Source organism: Geotrypetes seraphini, chromosome 12, assembly GCF_902459505.1.
Source record: "Geotrypetes seraphini chromosome 12, aGeoSer1.1, whole genome shotgun sequence".
In the NCBI taxonomy this organism is placed as follows: Eukaryota; Metazoa; Chordata; class Amphibia; order Gymnophiona; family Dermophiidae; genus Geotrypetes; species Geotrypetes seraphini.
In genome coordinates this window covers 3,210,711-3,234,826 of record NC_047095.1, presented here as the reverse complement: position 1 = coordinate 3,234,826, position 24,116 = coordinate 3,210,711, and the positions used below count along the sequence as shown (strand labels likewise).

General features: G+C 44.5%; 1 protein-coding gene across 1 annotated transcript in view; it reads left to right on the top strand.

The window, feature by feature from the left end:
• The window catches only part of ASPM (assembly factor for spindle microtubules), a 222,198-nt gene that overhangs the window by 88,108 nt on the left and 109,974 nt on the right, over positions 1–24,116 (top strand). The window contains exons 6-9 of the mRNA XM_033916408.1: positions 3,163–3,408; positions 20,709–20,776; positions 21,972–22,113; positions 22,205–22,335. Coding sequence (XP_033772299.1) covers positions 3,163–3,408; positions 20,709–20,776; positions 21,972–22,113; positions 22,205–22,335 — 587 coding nt within the window. The remainder of the gene's footprint in view (positions 1–3,162; positions 3,409–20,708; positions 20,777–21,971; positions 22,114–22,204; positions 22,336–24,116) is intronic.

Sequence of the window (24,116 nt, the reverse complement as noted above, 5' to 3'; positions counted from 1 at the left end):
TATTTTTGCAGGACCGGGACTGTGGGTTTTTGGTGGGTTGGTCCCGTTGCTGCTTAGGTGTAAAAGCAATTGATCTCCCACTGCTGCTGATATTTAAAAGCAGGCATATTGTCCAGGGAGAGGAGCTCTGCACTCAAACTGCCATCCTCCTCGCCTCCAAGTTCCGGAATTTGCCATCTCTAGCTCGCTTTCAGGGCACAGTTTTTGTAGAATCTCTGGATTGGCTGCACCATCCTTCCTATGTGGATCTGATGAATCTTTCAACAGCCGGACTGTTGAGTTTCCTAGTATCTCTGGATTTGCTCACCTAGGGTCCTATCAACATGGATATTCGTACTACTTTGGTATTGCGACCTAGCTTTTCAAAAGTCATGGTTGACGTGTAAGGGTTATGCGAAGCAGGTTGTTTCTTCACTTATCCAGGCGATACAGATGTCTTCACCTGTGGCTTCTACTTCCTTTTGGAGGTTTTTCCTTTCTTGGGTACTTCTTAACATTTGCACCCTTCCAGAGTTCTTTTTTGGCACAAGTGTATTGCCAAGGGCGTAGCGTTCAATTCCCTTCAGCTTCAAGTGCCATTCTTAGCTTGTTGCAAGGTATCTTGCTCTTCGATTACTTCTCAGCTTCATGTAGTTCAGTTCCTAAACGGAGTACGGTATATTCGTACACCTCTTAGAAAGCCCTGTCCGGAGTACAGTCTTAAGGTACTTCTTCGCAGTTTACCAAAGGCTTCATTTCATCCTTGTCTTTTGAGACTGTAAAGGGCTGTGCTGTTGAACACCGGGTTTCTTGTGGCCATGGCTTCAGCTCGGCGGTTTTCTGAGTTGCAGGCCTTGTTTGGCGGGGATTCCTATTTCTAATTTATAAAATCTAGGGTGTCAGTTCGGACAGTACCACAATTTTGGTGTCGTCATTTCTTTTATGACACTCTCACTTTTCCTTCCTTCTTCCTGGGAGGAGAAATGGGGAGACATGCTTTTATTCACTGCATTTTTTTAAAGTGCATAGCGTTCTCCGCGAGCTAGGTTTCTAACGACTTTTAGTTGTTTAGGTCACCTTTTTGTATTCTTCACGGGACGCCTCAAACGTATGGTGGCGTCCAAAGCCTCCATCGCTCGATGGGTCCAGGAGGACATTCTTTACGCTTGCTTGATGGCAGGGAAGCAGTTGGTGAAGAAACTTCATGACCATTCCGCCAGAACGATGGCTACTTCTTGGACTCGGTCCAGAGGTTTTTTTCCTTGGAGGAGTTTTGTCTCGTGGCTACTTGGTCTTCCGAGAATGCTTTCTCTCAGCATTACTGTTTGAATGTGGGGGCGCATGCGGTAGATGAGTTTAAAGCTTCGGTTGTTGCAGAGGCGGCGTTTGCTTTCCACCCAAATTGAGGATTGCTTTGCTACATCACATTGGTCTCTGGATTCATCTGCTGCTGTTGCTAAGCAAGGAAAAATTATGTTCTTACCTGTTAATTTTCTTTCCTTTAGACACAGCAGATGAATCCAGAGCCCCACCCTTTCTGGATATTGTATGTCGGTTTTTTCTTTTCCAACTTTCGAAGTTTGTTATTATTGATGGTTGTATTCTGTATTATTGCCTTTTGAGATTTGTTATGGGAAAGAAGTTTTTTACATGCTATGCCTATTGATGGTTATGGATGCTTGGGCAAGGAGCTATACTGGAGATACAGGAGGAGTGCCAGCCAATAGAACCACCTGTTAATCAGTTTCTCTAGCTCCACCTGCTGGTAGATGTGTGCTATCCTATTGGTCTCTGGATTCATCTGCTGCATCTAAAGGAAAGAAAATTAACAGGTAAGGACACAATTTTTCCTTAACAAAGGTGCGTCAGGGCCATAACGCGCGGAATAGCACATGCTAAAATGCCCCGCGAGCTAGCCGCTACCGCTTCCTCTTGAGGAGGCAGGAGTTTTTCGGGGAGCATGCACGCTAAAAACGCTAGTGCACCTTTGTAAAAGGAGCCCTAAGTAACTTAATAAAAAATTCAGCCCACGACTTAGCCTTTGTTTTAGATTTCGGCCCCTTATGTGATTTGAGTTTGACACCCCTGGTTTAAATGCGGAAATCACGGAATCTCTCCAAGAATTGAAACTAGAGGATTCTCAGTCCTCTGCCTCTCAATGGTCACTTATGAGCAGCACCAAGACACAGACCTCTTGCTTTCCCTCACATTAAGACATTACAATAAATGCATATGCTTTATAGGGAAGTACTAGAGGGGCTCCTTTGAGTGGCCAAAGCTCTATCCGATGGATGCTGCATTTAACCAGTTTTGTGTTCCCCCAAAGGTGAATTCACTGGTGGTTTAGGTTACCAAACATACCTCCCTTTCCAGTGCCAGTGGTGTGGAATTGAAGGATGCCCAGGACCGCAGATTAGGTTACATGCACAAAATGCTCTTGAGGCCATGACCTCAGGATTGGAACTAGCTGCAGCGGCGTCTTTCGTTGTTCGAGCTTTCCACTCTATTCAAAACTTTTAAAACACATGCAAACTGGAAAATTTAAGAAGACCTTAGGAAACTGGAACGCTGGACATCCAAATGGAAGATGAAATTTAATAACCTCAGTATTCATTCCAAATTCCAGATTATTTTATAAATAAAGTGTGTGTATGTATGTATATGTTTATGTATATATATATGTGTGTATGTATGTATATATATATATATATATATATATATATATATATATATTTGTGTGTGTGTGTTTTTGAGGGATCTTCAAAAAGTTTCTTCACTTTTATTTTTTAATACTATTTATTAAATATCTCAAAAGCAAATTGTATCACTTTTCTACATACAGTAATTGTTGTTTTGTGATACATTGTTCCCAGCATTGTACTACTTAATGCCATTAGAAAATAATGTTTTTGTTTGAGCACGAAAATATGAAAGTGTGGAAACTTGAAGAACCCTCGTTGACATTAGTTGCATTCCCTTTTTGACAGTCTGGTAGCTATAGTTTCCTGTACCAAGCTTTGTTAGGATGTTGCCAGTCTGTGAGAATATTTATCTAATATCTTTGGAGGTGAGTAACTTTAATTTTCCTGGGTGTTCTACATTTTGGTAGAGTGATATTTGGTTACATGGAATTGCATATTCACACGATTACAATTATTTTCTTTTAATATTTTTCCTTTTCAGTAAATGCAGCCACGCTTATCTTGGGAGCAGAGAGTCATCATAAAACTAGTGTTCCTAAAGCTCCTACCAAGGAGGAAATGTCCCTTAGAGCCTATACAGCTCGATGTAAATTAAACAGACTGCGCCGAACAGCCTGCCGTTTATTCACTTCAGAATCTATGGTCAAAGCAATTAAAAGGCTGGAGATTGAGATTGAGGCTAAGCGACTCCTTGTTAGAGAAGATAGACACCTTTGGAAAGATATTGGTAAGAAAATGCAGACACTATTTTGAATTTAAATATTTACTTACATCGGAAGGGTGGGTTATACTCCATAAAATATTTATAAAATAACTAGAAACTTATTATTTATATTACTCTTTTTTTTTTTTTTTTTTTTTTTGAAACTTGAATGTGATATAAATTTTCTATATATATATTTGTATTTTATATTGTGGTAGAGAGTAAATGACTGTTTTCTTCTAAGCTTTCCAGGATGTCATAAGTCTCTTCTAGTGCAATAGGTGTGTCATTGTGGACTGACGGGTAAAATCCCAGTGCTCATGAGCCATGCAGAAGGAATCCACTCCAGCTTTTGAATTCTACCTCCTTCACTAAAGGACTTTGATGCACCCTTCAGTTTTTCCTTCTGTATGCGAGCTGGAAGGAGCCTTTCTGATCTCTATTTTTTTTTTCTTTTTTACATTTTATGATGGATTTGGTGCTTAGAGTTCCCCTAGTTGAGGGCCCAGCTCTGCCTGTGTAGAGGACAAGTAAACTAAGGTCTGCAGCTGATAGTCCAATCCCTCTGTGGTACCTGTTGGCCAGCCTGCAGAAACCTTTTGGAGCTTGGGGGTCTGTTCCTCTTGTAGCATTGCTTACCTACTGCATAGTGGAGGCTTAAGTGCAGACTGGCAGGCGTCTGCAATGGGCTTCCATAGGTATGGAATTCTCAAGTGCCTTTACCCCTAAGTTTGTGCTGGATGGGCATCCGAAGAGCACCCTTATCCCACATGCCGCACTACACATGAAGGGGGGGATGGGAGGGTCAGCTTACCCTCCCCTTTGCTCTCTAAGGCCGAGGAATGGTCCGGGGGGGGGGGGGGTTCCATTGGTTGGGAGTAAATCATTTCCAGAGCCCCAGAATGGAGGTCATTCTAAATCCAGGGGCACTTTGATCTCAGAGCCCAAGAGATATAAGCTGGAGTCATCTAAAAGAGGCTCTGCGCTGTCTAATACTGCATTTTCTCCAGAATTTGTCATTTTGTTGTGGAGAGCTTTCTGGATGACCAAAATTCTCAAGTGACACCTAGCCCCATCAAGAGGTGTATAAGGGGACTGGGACTCCCAGGGCACGTCTGCCTCGGTGTCCAGAGGATGGCCAGGATCTGGGAGGCCTTTCTGAGGGAGACTCAGAGTAAGGGCTCTATTGCTATACCTTTATTGTAAGAGAAAGCCTTCCCTGTTGGGAGATGAAGAGTCGCTGGAAGGTTCAGGTACGCTAGATACAGTGGTGTCCCTTGATTAAGGGGATAACCCCACAGTCTGCCGGCTGTTCAGACCCTCGGCACTATTAGATCTTATCACTGACTATGGGAGTTAAACTTGCACTCCCAGAAGGTCCCCTCTGCTCCCTGCTCTATAATGAGCAGAGTGAGAACCCAGTCGTCCTCATTTCCCTGGCATCCTGATATCAGTGTATTAATCACAGAGCATTGGAATGCTCCTGAAGGGTCCTTTAAGATGGCCAGGACAATGGCTTGTCTGTATCCGATGACACAAAAGTGTCGGCAGCTTTTCGTTCAGCCCAAAGTAGATTCCCTGGTAGTGCAGATAACCAAGCATATGCCCCTACCAAGTGAGGAAGGTGTGGTATTAAAGGATATTTAGGATCACAGAGTGGATGTGATCTTAAAAGACAATTTGAAGCATTATCTTTGAGAATAAAAGCAGTGGCAGCAGCTTCCTTTGTGACCAGTGCCTGCCATACCAAGTTGCAGAGTCTTCAGCTGGTGGAGGGAGAGCCTTTATCTCTGCTCCTATTAGCTGGAGTGGATTATGTAGTCAGTGCTCTCTACGACATCAGAGTTATGAGCAAAGTTTCGGCTTTTTGGATCTAAGCCCGCAGAATGCTCTGGATCAGGAAATGGGTGGGATATTCCATCTCTAAGGCTTCCCTCAGCAGATTTCCTTTCAAGGGACAAATGTTGAGAAAGGGACTGGACGATCTCATGACCATCAGCAGATCGCAAACCTCTAGGGAATTTGGGTGGTCTAATTTTCTTGGCTCCAGGTGCTTTCAGTAGTTATTAGGAGTAGCCTGTTCTCAGAGATACTTCCAGGGAGCCAGACAGAGATTCTCCGGTCCCAGGCAGAACCAAGCCTCCAGTTCTTGTTCCACTACAATCTTCAAGAAGACACAATGACACCAGGTCCAAAGCAATTCACCTAAAGATACTGAGATGGCTCTCTGAGTATGCGGAGACCTGGGCGCAGATTTAGTTAGACTGTTGGGTGCTGGAGATCATTTAGACCAGTTATAAGCTCGAATCCATCCAGTCCTTAAAGGACTAGTTTGTGGACTCCCCGGCGGAGTGACCAGAAAAAGCAAGGAAGATTACAGCTACAGTTTTAAAGGCTGTTAGATATTCAGGCCATAGAGGCATATACTTCGTCATGCTCAAAAAGACTTAGATGAATGGAGACCTATTTTGAATTATACGCACTGAAACTTCTGCTCTTTCACATGAAGACAGTACAGTCAGTCAAAGCGACAGTGACGCTGGATGAATTTCTGGCCACTCTGGATTTAACAGAGTACTACTTGTATATTCCCATCTTTCCAAAACATAGAAAGTTCTTGAGATTTCATGTTCTGGAAACCATTACCTGTTCTCGGCTCTTCCCTTTGGCTTGGCATTGGCTCCTCGCTCGTTTACCAAGGTGATGGTGGTAGTAGCAGTCCATCTGTGCAGGATGAGCTTGCAGTCCTGGACGACTTGCTGATCAGAGCTCTGTCATTCCAAGAGGAGAACAAGTGGTGGATTTCATGGTCCATGACCTGTAGATCCTGGGTTGAATAGTGCATTTCTGAAAGAACAAGCTGGTTCTGTCCAATCTGTGGAATACCTGGGGGTGGTCTTCAGTATGGCAGAAGGTCATGTTTATCTTTGAGGCATGCAGACAGAAGCTTTGCACCCAGATAATGAGCTTCTTGGCCAAGCCAGCTCCATCTGTATGGCACTATCTCCAAGTACTAGGTTCTATGACAGCCACGATAGTTGTGGTTCCCTGGGCGAAGACTCACATTTGTCCTCTCCAGAATGTGTTGCTGTCACGTTGGTCTCCTCGATCAGATTTCCTCCAGATATGTCTGCTATGGACCCCAGAAGCCTGATCCAGTATGGGCTGGTGACTCCGCCTACAGGCGTTATCAAGGGATATGTCAATTTTTACAATCTTGCGACTTCTAGGCGGTTTACAGTAAAGAGAGCTGGACAATCAGCGAATTACAGAATACAAATAGGAAGATGTCACTGAACAGTCAGTGATTACAGAGTACAATTAGTGAGAAACACAATATCAACATGTTACAGGTGAAACGGGCTAGACAATCAGCAAATTCCAGGATACAATTGGTGAAGATATCACTGAACAGTCAGTGGAATTAGTGAGAAATTAGTGAGAAAACATATCGGCATGTTGTTAATAATATTAAGATACTTACCCCCTCTTTTACTAAGGTGCGCTAACCAATTAGTGTGCGCTAAACGCTAATGCGTCCATAGACTAACATGCGTTAGCGTTTAGCTCGCGCTAATCGGTTAGCGCATTTTAGTAAAAGAGGGCCTTAGTCTTTGTAGAAGTATAGATCCTTCCTTACCCTTAGATACCTGTGGTACAGTCAGGCACTTGTGTGGAGCGCCATGCTCCAACCTAGCTTTTACACTGGGACTGGGTCCTTCTGCCTGCAAATGGGTACTGATGCAGTATGGTGAGGAGCGTGGAGTGCTGCTGGGAGTGGGGTAGTGCATTCAGGCGCTTGGAGCACCACTGGGGCTACACAGTCACTGCAGGCCACATAAAATGCCTCCCCCCCCCCCCCCACCGGGCCTTGTGTTTGGCATGTGTGTGCTAAGGCATGGGAAACTTTCCAGCACTGGTGCATTAAGGAGCAAGTAGATTCTTTTTCTGCTCCATTCTCTGTTGTGCTATCCTTTCTTCAGGCATACAGTGATGTTCCCCAGTGTCCAGTTGGTGAGATTCTCTTGTTTCAGGGCTTGAGAGTGAAGCGCTTCTTTGACGTCTCATCCTAACAAAGCCAGATTCCTAGCGGGGGTGCTGCATCTCAGGCTCCTGGTAAAACACCCTTTCCCTTCATGGAACCTTAAAGTGGTTTTGCAAGGCTTCAGCCAGGCTTCATATGAGCCACTGAAGGAAGTGTCCTTGATGTATCCAACGCTCAAGACGTTTTTTTCTTGTGGCCATTACCTCAGCCAGAAGAGTCTTGGAGCTACAGGCTCTTTCTTACTGAGAGTCTTTTATCAAATTCATAGAGGCCAGAGTTTCTTTGTGCACTGTACCATCTGTTTTTCCGAAGGTTGTTTCTGCTTTCCATATCGATCAAGATGTCAGATTGCTGGCATTCCAGTCCATGGGTTCTAGGAAGGATGACTGGATTCTGAAAATGTTGGATGTGAGAAGAGTGCTTCTCTGATATCTGGAGGTCAACGAGTTTAGGCTATCTGACCTATCTTTTTGTATTCGCTAGTTAAGTTTGACACAGCGCACCAGCATCCAAGGCCACAATCTCCAGATGGATCCATAGGGCCATTTCATCAGCATATATTGCCTGTGGAAAGCAGTCGCCAGTCTCCATAAACATAACATAACATAATAACAGATTTCTATACCGCATAACCCTTAGTTCAATGCGGTTTACAAAAGATTATGCTATGAGTGAATACAGAGATAATGCAATACGCAAGAATTAGCTAGCTACAAATTTAGAAAAAAGAAAAGTTTTCAAAAGTTTTCTGTAATGATATTGATCTGGTCAGTAATGGGTGGAATTCTTTATCAAATTGAGCTGCTTGATAGGAAAGACAGTTCTCGTATTTCTTATTTTTACAGCCCTTAACAGAAGGGAACATAAATAAGGCATGGGATTGTCTACTGTTCCCGTGAATCATAGTAACAAATCTATCAACAAAGTGCATTCAACTAGAAGCATGGCTTCTTTGTAGGCGGAAGCTCGGGTGGTCTCCCCTGAGGAGATTTGTAAGGCAGCCATTTGGTCCACTTTATATACATTTTCCAAGTTTTACAGAGTGAATATAGCAGCAAGGGAGGCCTCTGCCTTTGTATCCTTAGTGTTATGATTTGGCACATTGGTTCTACCCTAGATTTCTGGGACTGTTTTGCATATTCCGTACATCTAGAATGACACCACCTATTGCACTAGAAAAAGAGATTATGTTCTTACCTTGCTAATATATTTTCTACTACCTAGGTGTGTTATTCTGGAGCCCCACCCTGTCAGTTATCTCCTGCACCTGCCTACTGTCTCAATCAGAAAGTTTGAGTCCAAAACTGATATTTTAGATATCAGTCAGACCTTTAGAGGTATGAAGAATTATCTGTTGCTATAACTCATTACGATATTATTTGAGCTCCATAAAGGTTTCTGTTCGGCATGTTTGTATCGCTGTTTTGATTGTTCAGTGAAAACCAAATAAAAATCAGTGGAATGACGATGTTCCTAAAATGGACTTTATTTGAAAGTGTCAAAGTTCCAAAGGTACACTGAAATCATCCACATAAAATAATTTCATCCACATAAAAGTAGGTTATCCACATAAAAGCCTTAAAGGACCTAGTCCGCTAGGGATACAGGACCCAACACGGTCCACGTTTCGACAAAAAATCTACTTCAGGGGTCCCTGGGAGTCCTATAAAGGTGAATACGTGGGAAACAATTGTGTGGTGAGCCGGAAGTGAGGCACTGCTTTCACTTCCGTCTCACCACACAATTGTTTCCCACGTATTCACCTTTATAGGACCCCCAGGGACCCCTGAACAAGATTTTTTATCGAAACACAGACCATGTTGGGTCCTGTATCCCTAGCGGACTAGGTCCTTTAAGGCTTTTATGTGGATAACCTATTTTTATGTGGATGATTTCAGTGTACCTTTGGAACTTTGACACTTTCAAATAAAGTCCATTTTAGGAACATCGTCACTCCATGGATTTTTTTTTTCTCTGGATTTTCTTCTCTGTGGATATTTTGGGGTCAATTCCTTTTGCTTTTTGATTGTTCAGTGGCAATGTTTATCCTGTTGTGTTTTCAGAGCAGAATATAATTCCCATACCCCTCCTTCACATGTATTTCTGTATGGGGTTATTGCCTTCTTTGGTACAAACTAAACGGATCAGGAGAGCCCTCTAGTGAAGAAGGAGGGATTCAAAAGCTGGAGTGGATTCCTTCTGTATGGCTCGCGAGCACTAGGATGTTACCCATCCATCCAGAATGCAACACCTATCTACTAGAAAAAATATTAGCACGGTAAGAACCTTATCTCTTTATCTTTCAAAAGCGAGTTCTAATCTTTGAAAATAAGTTGTTCCTTATTTTAAGGTGACCAATATATTTGTTCAAACAGTTCAAAGCAAGCATAGTTGCAAGCAGCAAACTCTCATGCATTAGAGGTTGAGAAATACATGCTTCATGTTTGCCAAATTGAGTAGCTGTCCGAACATGGATTTAGATTTAAAAGAATAAGCCACCCATATGTATTGTTGGTAATCTAGAAAGTTTACTTTTCACTAGCCTAGTGATTCAGTGGAAATGTTGTACGTCAACATGGAGAGATTCTGTGATCTGCTGCTCCCCAGGCTGTCTGGACATGGAGATCCTATGAAAATAGCCTTCATAACCGCTGGTCCGAAGTTGCAAATGTGGGCCAAAGTTCACTCTACTTAATACTCTTACATACACAGTATGTAAGTTCACTCAAATGCAGGGCATGGGTCACTGTGCTTAAAACAGTCTTTGAATCCACGCAGTAGGTTGTGAACTTCTGGATGGCAGCTATATGCAAGGGTTTATTAATAATAATTATCCCAGGACAAGCAGGCAGCATATTCTCTACATGTGGGTGACGTCATCCACGGAGCTCCGTAGCGGACAGCCTCGCAAGCAAACTTGCTTGAAGATCTTCAAAGTTTGTGAGTGCTGCACCGCGCATGCGCGAGTGCCCTCCCGCATGAGTCAGGGTGCACGTGGCCTCAGTTTTTAGTTTTCCGTGGAGCCAGAAAGCCCTGTCTCTCAGCTCTGCAGATAATCTAAGTGCCTTCTTGCACCGTGGCTTGCTTTATTGCTTTGGGTTTAGTTAGTCGCGGTGCATATATAAAAAATATATATATATTTCTTCCGTCGTTTGGTCCGGGGGACCCTGGGCCCTGACCTAGCTGCCTGGCCTTGTTCAGCCTTCGGGCCTTTCTTCCCTTATGTCCCGGCCTGTCACCGGGTTTAAAAAGTGCACACAGTGTAGTCGGTTGATTTCTATTATCGACCCTCATCGTTGGTGCATTCAGTGCCTGGGCTCCGACCACCGGACCAAGTTCTGCCCGCGCTGTACTACTCTCCAACTGCGGCCCTTCGTAGGTGGCGTGCCCGTATCCTCGAGTTCTTCGGCACTATGGAACAGCCAGAGACCCAGACCTCAACTTCGCCTTGGCCCCGGTCTCGACCCTGGTAGTGGCCAGGGCCTCGACCTCGATCAAGTCGCCCTTGGCCTCGAAGGCCCCATCTGCAGTACCTGTTAAGAGCCTGTCCTCAGGTACGTCTCCTCTTCCTCCTTCAGGTTCCCTACCGAAGAAGTCTTCCACGGAGTCTCAGGCGACCCAGGCAGTGAGTGCAGTCCTGCCAGCCTCTACGAGACCTCCCTCATTGGAGCGTACTGCTGCACCTCTCCGACCAGATCCATCGGTCTCGGTGCCTAAGTCACATTCCTTAGCAACAGCAGCAGATGAATCCAGAGACCAATGGGATAGCACACATCTACCAGCAGGCGGAGATAGAGAAACTGATTAACAGGTGGTCCTATTGGCTGGCACTCCTCCTGTATCTCCAGTATGCTCTATCTCCCAGCAGGTGATGGTTGCTATTCGAATAGCTCCTGGATTCTGGCTGTGACTGGAACTTTATTTTCTCCTGTTGAGGTTTCTCTTCAGTGAGCTGGCAATGCTATTTCTCCTGTTGAGATTTTCTCTTCAGTGAGACAGGAGTGTCCGGCTGAACATTGCCGGCTTTAGGGGTTACATCTGGGTCTCGATTTTTTTCTTCTTTCCCTTCTCTGTTTAAAAAAAAAAAAAAAGAGGAGACCACAGTTGCTACATTCTGCTGTTAGTGCTGCACATCCAGCTCTAACTGGCTTTAACCGGCCCTAACAACAAGCTCGTGAGTATGTATGTGTTTTTTACTTCAGGTTCTGTTTGGGAGTCTTAGTACTGTGGGTTCGGTCAACATACGTTTAAGGAATGGATATTTTATTGAGGTTAAGTTTTATGACTAGAAATCCGTTGAGGGTACCGGGACTTTCCCGCCCTTTGCATGCATGCGCTTGGTTTCCTTGTTGGTTACAGCACGGCAGTAGCGGTGCGATTTCATGCTTGCACTTGTTCTCCTCGTTGGGTTTCAGTGCAGCAGTAGTGGTCCTGTTTATTCTGAGGCTCTCTTTCATAGGTGTTTCACGGCCATGTGCAGCTGATTGTGCAGGTGCCGGTTTATAGCAGCGCGTATGAGATGGGACATGTTTTTTCCGGTGCTGTGGGAAGCACTGCACCGTTCTTCTGGTTAGTCCCTAAGTCTGATTTTCTTTCTATGCAGGCCGCGGCAGGGTAAATTTTGCGGGGCTTGAATCCGACTGTGTTTCTAGGAGCTTTGATGCAGCGGCCACGTGTCAGCGAGAATCAGGCGTGTGCTTGGGTCTCCAGCGATGGCGGGAGTGCTGCAGCGTTCCGGTAGTTTATTTACAGCTGACTTTGGTCAGGGTATGCCGCGGCTTCTCTCTTTTCCGGTTCAGACAAGTTGTACGTGTTTCACCAGCTTTGGGATAAGCTTGGGCAGATTTATATGTCTGTGTTCCTGCTGTATTCCCTTGAAGGAAGCTGCTAGTTTAATTGGACATTGGGGTTAGCACTCAAGGGGATTACCAGACAGACTCTGACCTGTGCTAGGTCACCCAGTCTCGGTTTGTCTCCGGACTGAGCCGACATATGGCAACTCACGGCACAGTGAGATCAGCTGTAAGATAGTGCCCTGTATCTCACACGGGTATCTCATTGTCTCTCTTGGTGTCCCTGCAGATTGAGCCTTTGTCTGTTGGTAATTGTCCTTCTTATTTGGGCCTCTGTGCTGCGCTGCATGTGTCTAGTAGTGGCATAGGATATATATGCCTAAAGGTAGTACTAACAGTTTCCAAGTTCGGACTGTCTCTATGGGCATTATGACACTTTGCATCTTCCTGCGGCCAGGACTCTCATTTTCTATTTCTGAGAGGGCCTGGACTTCAGATTTTCATGCTTATCACACTGGTTTCTCCTGTCGCCATCTTCTCCTTGCACATGCTAGACAGACCCCCCGACCAGACAGGAAGGGCTGTGCAGCTCCTTCTAACCAGGAGCCAGTTACCTATTCTATCAAACCTGCGGAGGAGTGCGCGCTATGTGGCTGTTAGCCTCATCCCTGAAGCTCTCATTAGTGATGTGAGCTTTGTCTGATACCTGTTAGGATGCTGTTGTTTTCCATGGGGCAGTAGATGCAGCATCTTGATTGCGTCTAGTACGTATTCACTTTAAAGGACATACGTATTTCGCTCACATTGTATGGAGTTAGTACTGTTTTCATGGTTCCAGTATAATCCTATTTACATTGCGAAACTTGATTTTTCCTAGGATAATTTCTTTCTTCTTACAGATCTTACAGTTCTCAAACTGCCATTCCCTGACCTTCTATACTTCATTCTGAGGGGATCTTGACTTCTTCCAATGACTCTTCAGGTTTTTTCATGAGGGAGAAGATGCTACAAAGTCAGGTCAGGGGGCTGTGAACATTTTTCAGGATGCTTGCAACTTTGCATCCTCCTCAGGTTTCCGGTTCGTTCTTGGAGTCTCTATATTTTGTGTTTCCCTTTTAAGTGTTACTGATCCTCAGGGCAGTTCTTGTAGTTCTTCAGGAACTAAGGTACGTTGTTCCACTTACTGCATGGTACCCAAGACGGGGGAATTGGGCAGGCTGGATCCCATTCTGCTGAATTAGTTTCTCAGGGTTACACATTTCTGCAGAAAAACTGGGAGAATATTTACATTTTCACTTTGGACTCCGAATCTGCACTAGGTTTGCTTGCCTCTCTTGGAGCAGTGCTTTCGGTTTTGGCACATACCATTTCGCCTACCCAAGGCTTCACGAACATTTTTGAAAATGTGGGCAGTGGTACCGTTTTGGCGCTACCAGGCGATTCACCCAATTTCTTCTTGATTGACTGCTTGATTCGGACGTCTTCCAGTCGGGCTATTTGACTGACACGAAAAGGGTGGTTTCTTTTCCTCAGTTCTTTGCACAGCGCTCTTTTCTCCTGTACTATTTATAGGTATATCGGGGAGATGTTTTTAGTCATATAGGAGAAAATGTGTTTCTTCCCAAAGACTAGGGTGATGGGTCACAGTCTCGGGTTTGCATTCTTCTTCGGTCACCATGACCAAGAGTATGGGATTCTGTATAGGCTCTAGGATCCATATTGCTGACTCCACTGGGAACTTCGGCTTGCTTTCCCATTATAACGCTACAGCAGTCGCTTTTTGTTCCGGTGGTTCCCGGTATCTCAAGGCTCCAATTAATTGGTAGGCTCCTCAAGCATTGCGCTGTATAATTTGGTGGCTCGGCGAGATTTCTCTTTTCAAAGGCATGCCTCGGTCTTTGCTGGACTAGTTCATTGCCACCAATAATCCCGGGCTGTCGGGTTGGGGGGCTTGGTGCCTTCCATCCTCAGCTCCAGGAGTCTGGTCTTAAGAGGCGACTCAGTACTTGTTCATTCTTCTACCCTGGAGCATGGTCAGGCTACCGTTTCTGGAGCTTCAGACCATTCTTCCGGAATGACGCTTAAGGTCTTTTCAGTCAGTATTATGATGGTGGCATTTCTCTACAGCCTGGGCAGTAGGTGATGTATTCAGTTGGCGGATAAAGTTGTGGTTCTATTTCAATGGGTGGACCCTCATCTTCCTCTTCTGTTGGCAGATCATTTTATGGGTCAGGAAAAGAGTTTGGATAGACTTTCTCTCTGCGAAATCTGTGCATGGCCCATTTATTGTATGTTACAGTGTACAGCGTTTTGTACGCTCTAGAAAGTGTAAAGGTTAGTACTAGTGAAATCTTCTACATCCTGGATATTGAGAATTTTGGCTCAGGCATTCCAGCTCTTTTTATGGAAGTGAGATCTCCTGGAACTAGACCTCATGGCCTCGTCTCAAAATTCTAAGCTTCCTAGCTTCTTTGCTGTGCACAGGAAGTGGGAGTCAGGGGGGGGTAGCAGCGTGGCTTCTTTCTCGCTTCATGTTCCATGTGCTGCGGGAGTTTTGGGCTCAGCCCTCAATCAGTTTTCCATGGCTTTGGTACCCCAGAAATCCCAGAAATTCTGGTCTAAGGGGCAAAGATTCTGCTCAGATGAACTGAATAGTGATGCGGTGAAACACCTGAGTAGAGAAGAAGCAGATGCCTATCCCTCGTGTTACCTGTTGGCCACCCTGCATTTGTTTCTTTGGAGCTTGGAGTCGTTCCCACTTTTTCCTCACCTCCTGTTTAGCAGGAGTTAGAGTGCTGGCTGTTAAGCGTCCTTTGGAGGCTCAGCAGTGTCTCGCAGGTCATAAGCTGCATTTTTGCCTCCATCCTTCCCTTAGCATGTCTGTCGATCCGTGGGAGTGGTGGTATGTTGGGTACCATGTCTGGCTAACAGCCCAAAGATCGGTGTCAAGGAGGCATTCCCAACATGAGGCAGTGATTTCTTCTAATCCAGCTACTGTAAGAGCTGATAAAAATCAAAAAGAATTGCTCCAAAAGGTGTAGTAACAAGATTTACACTCATGAAACATAAACATTTTGAAGTCAAAAATATGCTCAGAGACACAGAGGCAAAAACAAGGAGCCGAAGCCCCAAGAATATCGCCTCACCCCCCAATCATCGCATATTGTGAAGTCAAGTGAAAACCAAAAGTCATTGCTGCAGTCTAGCATAAAATAATTTTTTGCTTATACTTTAAACTGTTTCAAGCATAACACTTAGCTTGATCGAAGGTTCCAATGGGGCCTGTTTCGATACTGCGTCAGGGAACCGAATGGAGCACTCAGTAAACTCTTAAAGGTGGTGGTGTCTCTGAAAGCATAAGTTAAAGCACTTTTAATATTATCAGAAAAGATCATGCATCTTAAAAACGATCACACTTTACACTATTTACTGGCAGAACAGAGGGTACCCACCAAAAATTTAAGTAACATTCCAACGCACGAGCCTCCTCCACTGATTTCTCTACGGCTGCAAAGATGGCCATGATGTTGATTTTAAAGACAGCTGACTGACTGACATCAGGAAGCTAGAGATGTCAAGCATGTAAAAAACATAACCGCTGATTCTAACATGCCCCTTTACTATCCAGGGATGCCCTCAGCAAACCTTTCTGTTGGTAACATCAAAAAACGTAACCAGTGTCACGACATCACTCAATGTCATTGAGCCTTCTCTGTTGGGGCCCAGCAATGATGCCATTTCTGCGCAAAAGGACGTGGATGTCCCACAGTCTCACACACACAGGTTTTAACCATCTGATGGTGGCTCTATGGTCAGAAAGCTCTTTCAGATTTACAAAATATTTTTGCCCTGCCTGTCAGAACAGCTGTGCTTCTGTGCAGTTCAGCTGTGCCTCTAACTTGTCCTGATAATGACAGGCTAATCTCGGGGCATGGGGTCATCAGGAAAGGGGTTTTCACAGTAGCGAGTGCCATGTTCCATCTGTATCCTATGGCAGCTTCAATGGGCTCCTCAGTTGCGCAGGTGACTGAGCTCATTTTCTTTCCCAGTGCAGGTGGAGTGGTGCTCACGGATATGCAGGACTGCCATGTGTATGTGGTTCTCCATGGACATATTGAAGCTGTGGCTCTGGGAGTCCAGGCTGCCTCGGCGGCGTTCTTGTCACTCACGCTGGTTTGTTTCAGCTGAGTACCTTAGAGAATGATGGTGTAGAGCTGCCTCCTCAGCTTCTCCTGTCTGGTGTAGATTATGTTCCTGACACTCTGTAGGTCCTGGTTCAAGCTTTGGCAGTATTGATGTCTGGTTGCAGACTGCCATGGCTTAGACACTGGGCTGGTGTATCCTCCTGTATACCTTCTCTTGTGAGGCTCACTTTAAGAGGCGATTATTATTTGGCAAAGGCCTTGGTGACCTCATGAACTCTGTGGTGGACAGTTGTTCTAAGACCCTCCTTGATAGCAGACCTAGACCCTCATGAGGTTCAGGATGCTCTAATTTTCATGGCTCCAGCCATTCTCGTCCATATTCCAGTTCCACAACTTGGCGATTTTCCTAGGGTTATAGGCAGAGGTTCTCTGGCTCCAGGCATTTCTAGCCCTCTACCTCCCATGCTGCTGCTTCTACCAAGAAATTACAATGATGCCAGGCTAAGGGAGGGTCCCTATGCATTTAGAAAGCGGGCTCTCGGCATTTCTACAGGCTTGGATTCAGATTTTGTTCATCGAGTGGGTTCTGGACATTATTCAGTCCAGCTATAAGTTGCCATTTCCCGGCCTCTGACAGATTAGTGCTGAACTTTTCTGCAGGGTGCCAAGATAAGGCGGTCGAAGTTCACGCTATTGTACAAAGACCGTTGGATGTTGAGACCTTAGAACCTGTGCAGCCCGAAGCCTCTGGCTTGAGCAGATACTCCATATACTTTATAGTACCAAAGACGGGCTCAGACATTTGGAAACCCTTCCTGGACCTTAGGCAAGTCAATGCAGTGCTCTAGGTCCCACGCTTTTGCATGGAAGCAGTGCGGACAGTAGCTCCCTGGAGAGTTCCTTGCCTCTGAATCTCACAAAGGCTTATTTGCATTTTCAAATTTCTCAGCATGCTGCAAATTTTTTGGGTTTCCTGTTCTGGAAAATCTTTCCAATTTTCAGTTCTGCCATTTGGCCTAGCTCTGGCTCCGGGTATCTTCACCATAGTGATGGTAATTGTGACAGCCCACTTATGGAAGGTGGGTCTGCATGTATACCCCTAGTTCGACAACCGGCTTTTCAGAGCCTCCTCATTCTCTGAGGGTTGGCGGCCAGTGGATTGGGTGCTCTAGGTCCTGGAGGAGCTGGGTTGGCTTGTGTCTTACAGGAAACACATTTGATGCCATCGCTGTCCCTGGGAGTGGGTTGTTTAACTCGGCTGAAGGCCACATCTATCTTCCAGAGGCCTGCCAGCAGCAGTTGTGCTCTGATTTCTTGTCTCTGGGACAAAATAGCTTCTCTAGTGTGGGACTATCTTCAAGCCCTGGGGTCCTGTGGCTTGATAGTGGTGGTTCCTTGGCTGTGGACGCACAGGCATCCTCTCCACCATGCTTTGCTCTCGCACTGGGCTTCTCTGATGGACACGTTCCAAATGAGAATTCCATGGGCTTTGGAGGCCCAGACCAGCTTGGTTTAGTGTCTCCTTCCACAGTCTCTCTCCTGGGTCATGCTGCTGCGTATTGCTTCCTCGGTAGTTGTGACGATGGATGCAAGTCTCCTGCCTGGGAAGCCCATGGCACTTGTCCACTTCAAGGGTGTTGGACGCCCTCCCAAATGCAGTGGACTCTCAACTGGTTAGAACTGTGGTCCATTCGTTTGACTCTGGAGCACTTGAAGAGGACTCTGGAAGGTCAGGCGGTTAGTCTTTTCTGACAATGCAACCGCAGTGGCATCTGTCGGTCACCAGAGAGGAACCCAGAGTGAATCTCTGTCTCAGGTATCCCACCTGCTCTTTATCTAGATGGAGCAGTGACATCTGTCAGTCACCAAAGAGGAGCCCAGAGTGAATCTCTGACTCAGGTAGCCCGCCTGCTCTTTCTCTAGATGGAGCGTTATCTCCAAGTGCTCTTGGAAGTCATGTTTATGTAGCTCTATGTTTGTGTTATTCTTCCCCATTTGCCTTACATTGCACTTGTTCATATAAAATTTCATCTGCCATTTGGATGCCCAGTCTTCTAGTCTCGGAAATTCTTCCTACTATTTTATCAATTCACATTCAACTTAATTCAATTTCGTGTCATCTGCAAATTTGACCACATTACTCATTGTTAACCATTTTCAGGTCATTTATAAATGTTAAAAAGCACTAGTCCTAATATAGATCCCATGGTCACCCTACTCCATTGAGAGAATTGTCCATTTTACTCAACTGTTTTCTAAACTGTTCCAATCAACAACCAAGCATTGTCTCTTAACCCTTGGCTTTTTTTTTCCTCAGGAGTTTCTCATATATGAAGGTCAATAGCTTTCTGAAAATCTAGATGCAATGCAACTAGCTCACCTTTATTCATATGTTTGTTCATGCCTTCAAAAGAAATGTAGCAAATTAAGGCAAGACTTTCCTTGGCAAAAGCCATGTTAGTTAGTGTTAAGTAATTTTATTCTTTATAATAGTTTCTACCATTTTGCCTTATACCAACATCAGGCTAAAAAGTCTATAGTTTCTTGGAACCCTTTTAAAAAATACTACCGTAATAGACATGACCAAGCTCAACACAATGTGTATTATAAGGGAGCTGTTGCTTTCTGTTCAGAGCATACCAAAGCCTTTTAGAAACCTATTCAACTATTAATATTTTTTTAAAAAATTTGCTAGCAGACTGCATATCCTGCATCTACGTTTTTTGAAGGGCTTATTAAAGCTCATAGCATTAGAACCAAGCAGCTTTAGTGATACCATGTGAGGTCAACTTCCAGTGAACATATTGTGGAAGAATATGACACAGATTAGTCCACATACTTACTTCCTGTTAACTTAGATGGTGACTTCTGACATGACAGGTTTTAATATGCATATTAATCATTTTCAGTGACAGGAAAGAGGTAGAAATAAAGGTCATGAGTTGAGGTTGCAGGTGGGATACTAAAAAGCAATGTCAGGAAATACTTTTCATAAATATATTGAAAATACATTTTGTCAAATTCAGTTATGAGCAGGGATTCATCCAGACCAAAAGTACATAAATAAAGCTGACAAACTAAAAATCAAAAAGATGAAAAAGGAGAAAAATAAACCTCAATTGAGGGTCGTTGGGACTACACAAGTACCCAACCATCCACTCATCATCACGGGTTTATAAAAAACTCCAAAACATGTATAAATAATCAATTCTCACATCTTTCATTCACACGAAATCTTCTTTTTGTTATTTTTCACAGTCTTTTTTATATATAGTTTCAGTTTAAATGTCAAGCAATAAAAAATACTTTTCCACAGAAAGGGTCGTGGATGTCTGGAATGCCTTCCTATTGGAGGCTGTGAAGACGAACGGTAACAGAATTCAAGAATGTGCAAGATAAACACAGATGATATCTATGTAGTAAAAGGATGGAATCCAGTTAAAGAAACTTAAATGACCTCAGCTGGAGTGAGCTTTGACCAGCATTTCCAGAGTGCTGGGCAGATTTCTATGGTATGGATCCTGTAAATAACAAGGCTGGAGTGGACTTAGATGGCAACAGGAAGTAGGCCCGATGCCTGGCAAACTTCTACAGACTGTGCCCCATAATTAGCATATGGGGGGGGGAGAGGGAGAGATTAAGTTTGCCAGTGTTGAATCACAAAGAACTGGAACCTATGCAGAGTGCCAAATACGAATCTGGCTATCTTGTTTGGGAGACTGGATGGGCCTTAGAGGCTTTTATTTGCAGACATTTACTATGTTACTATGAGAGGAAGTTTTGGTCAGTTTTGAGTCTTAAAAAGTTTGGAACCAACACCATTCTCTCAGGGCCTCTTTAAAAAAGATCGACAAAAGTATGTTTTGCCTATTAGTTCCTCTCTTTTTTTTTTTTTTTTTCAAGGCAACTCTTTGGTATAGATATTCATTTGTTTAATGGTTGATTTCATCATGCCTGTCTTAAGTAAACAAAATTGCTTACTCTATGGACAGTTAGATAATAGCCACACATTCTCATCCTTCTTCCTTTAAAAATGGTGTTTTCAATTAATTTGAGTTTTTCAGTTATTTAGTACTGAGGGGATCCTTCATATCTGAGCTTCACAGAAATCCTTTATATGCAGTGCCTGTGAAAGGCTTTGTTTTTTCCAGAGCTAAGTAGGAAATACTCTGCATCATTCTGTACCTATCTGTATGGCTGATTTTATCTTGCTGTCCCCAGAGAATGCCCGTTACTATTAAGCAACTTAGAATTCTTCTACTGTCAAACAAGAAAAGCAATTTTAATTAGTAGTTTTATTATTGTTGCTACCATCTAAACTACTTTGAATGTTTTCTGCAGGTGAACGCCAGAAAGTTCTAAACTGGCTTTTATTTTACAATCCACTGTGGCTCCGCATAGGTCTAGAGGTAAGAGAAATATTTGTAATCGTTACTTTTGAAATCTTCTTTTCTGATTGCAAGATTCATCTGATATAATATTAAAACATCAGTTGCTCCGGTTTGGCACTCTGGTCTATATGCTGCATTTCTTCAATCATTTTTTTAATATTACAAAAAGGTATAGTCCAAAAATAACTCTAAGCATAACTCTTTAGTGTCACATGCAGTGCAGTCTGGCCCCTAGATCCAGAAGTGTGTGAGGTCCCAGTAACTCTGCCCAGAGAGGCAAACCCGGTACCTTGTTACTTCTGTGGTTTCTGAGCAATACACTGATTGTTTAGAAGTTGAAGATTTCAGAACGGACACTGATGATGATGGGTTATGAGTTATGATTGTAACTGCAGGAAGACTCTAACAACATTGGGTGATTCATATGCTGAAAACTCTATGAAGTTGCTGCTGGAAATTCACAAAGATTGCTTGAGCTTTTGTCAATGGAGATCCCTACATCTACGTTACAGACCAGTGATTAAGGCAGTGCATATGCACGTTTTAAAATTAGCAGAGCCCATTGTTTGGAAAGAGGTTGAGGTCCCACAGTCTGTGTAGCCATGCCTTCATCTTTATGAAGATGTCTGAGGTTCTGGTGTGAATGCCTTAGAGTTGGAAAGAATGATTTATAGAAAAGAGGGGCATTATCCCAATGCTCTTCTTCTAATGTTTTAAGAGTTCTCAATAAATTGGAAGTAGAGTTCTAGTGGAGTCAAGGGAAAGACTGCAAGTTTTGGAATGCTGCTATTGAGTTGCTACATGCTTGAAGGTTCGACAGAGGCTTAGCTTGTTTATCAAGTGTTCCATAAATCTGAGCTGCTCATAGTGGTTAGCTGATCAAAATTCATGAAAGGTATGCTTGATCTCTTACCACCTTAATTGAAAAGAGAAATCCAAGCACTGGAGAGCACAACAGAGTTGTAGTTCAGGGAGTTTCTCCGTATCCTTCCTTCACATGTGTTTCTATTTGGGACTATCACCTTGCTTTGGTACAATCTGAAGGGGGGCAGCAGAGCCTTCTAGGGAAGGAGAAGGGATTCAAAAGCTGGAGTGGATCCCTTCACAGCTCGCGAGAATGGGGATATTACCCGTCCGTCCAGTATGACACACCTAATTACTAGAAAAGATATTAGCAAAAAAAACCTAACCTCTTTTTTTATTTCCACTTTAGACAATATATGGTGAACTAATTCCTTTGGAGAATAACAGTGATATTACTGGTTTGGCAGTATTCATTTTGAATCGTGTGCTTTGGAATCCTGATATAGCAGCAGAATACAGACATCCAACTGTACCGCATCTTTACCGAGATGGTAACTATATTGCTAATGTAGTGGTTTTGTACCATACACAATCACAAACCACAGTTTTTAAATGCCGTCGTCTTCTTCTTTTTTTTTTTAGGTCATGAAATGGCTTTGTCTAAATTTACACTGAAAAAAATATTGCTTTTGGTTTTCTTTCTTGATCATGCTAAGCAATCTAGGCTTATTGATCACAACCCTTGCCTCTTCTGCAAGGATGCAGAGTTCAAGGTACAGTATCTAAATAGTAGCTATGCTTGATAATCATGAGGTTAATGCTTCAAAAGGATTTCTTGTACAATCCCCCTTTTTTCTGGGACCAGTGGGTTTATACATCCCTTGCCATCAGGCACTATAGGAAGCCTCATATGATTGAAGTCTTAACTCCTCCCTCTGCTTAGCATATCCTGGAGTATGCCCCTTGGACACGTCTTACTTTCCTACAAGCCAGCCTGTAGGAGCTTATCTGTTCTGCTCAAATAGAAGTCAGCAGCTCCCCCTAAGAAACAGTTCTGACGCCAGACACCTAGCCCCTCTCCGCGCATCGGGGGGCAGCTGTCAGCCTTTCTGGTGGAATGGGAGACCATCACATCAGATCGCTGAGTCTTGGAGGTTTTTTTCGACGGGCTCAAATTGGAGTTTCTTCATCTTCTCTCCCAGTAGTTTCTAGATTCCCCTGCAGGCTGCTCCGAGAAGGCACTTCGAGTGCAGGCTATGGTCCACAGACTGTTGGATCTTGCGGCAATCAAGCAAGTGTCAGAGGATGACTTGGACTCCGGGAGATACTTGATATACTTCATCGTTCCAAAGAAAGTCTCCGAAGATTGGAGACTGATCCTAGATCTCAAAGCAGTTAATGTGGCTTTGAAGGTGCCCTGCTTCCACATGGAGACAGTGCGTTCGGTCATTGCTTCGGTGGCGCCGGGGAATTTCTGGCCTCTTTGGATCTCACGGATGCATATCTTCATATCCCCATCTTTCCGGCACACAGGAAGTTTCTGCGGTTTCACATCCTGGAGCAGCACTTTCAGTTTGCGGCTCTTCCCTTCGGATTGGCGACGGTGCCCAGGACCTTCACCAAGGTGATGGTGGTAGTGGCAGTGCATCTCCGCTCTCTGGGTGTCCTGGATGGTTGGCTGATCAGAGCTCCATCTCTGGCCAAAGGGATCCAGGCAGTCCAGCAGGTGGTTCACTTATTGCAGCTTCTGGGCTGAGTGATCAACCCTCGGAAGAGTCACTTGGAGCCCACCAAGGATTTGGAGTACCTGGGGATCCGCATTCACACGGGACAACAAAGTGTTCCTCCCCGTGTATGGTCAAGAGAAGATCCAGAAAGTCATGAGACCCCTACTGGCCACTCGGACCCCAACAGCCTGACAGTATCTCCAGGTCCATGGGGCTCATAGTGGCAACGATCGATGTAGTTCAGTGGGCCAGAGCCAGACTACGTCCCTTGCAGGAGGCTCTGTTGTCCTGATGGAATTCGCAGTGGGACCCATTGCTTACCCTCCTGCCTTGGGCAGCAGTGGCGCACAACTGCATGGCATGGTGGTTGCATCCCCTATCACTGGCCTGGGGCCTTCCACTCCGGATTTTGGATTTGGTAACTGTCAACAGATGCGAGTTTCTCCAGCTGGGTAGCAATCTGTATGTCTTTTCCAGTGCAGGGCTGGTGGGCGCCCTTGGAGCGCAAGTGGTCGATCAACCACCTGGAACTGAGGGTGATTCGTCTGGCCCTCCTGCATTTCCAGGGACGTCTCCATCATCGAGTGTTCTCGGACAGTGCCATAGCGGTGGCATATATCAATCGTCAGGGGGGCATGAGGAGTCCCTCTCTGAGCATGGAGGCTGGTAGTGTTGTCTGTGGCTCACGTGGCAGGCACAGTTCGTCTGAGGCCTCCTTTGCGCCTCTCTTGTCCGACATGGAATCTGAATCTGGTTCTCCGCTCCCTGGCTTGCCTGCCTTATGAGCCTCTAGAGCAGGCATCCTTGATGGATCTCAATATCAAGAC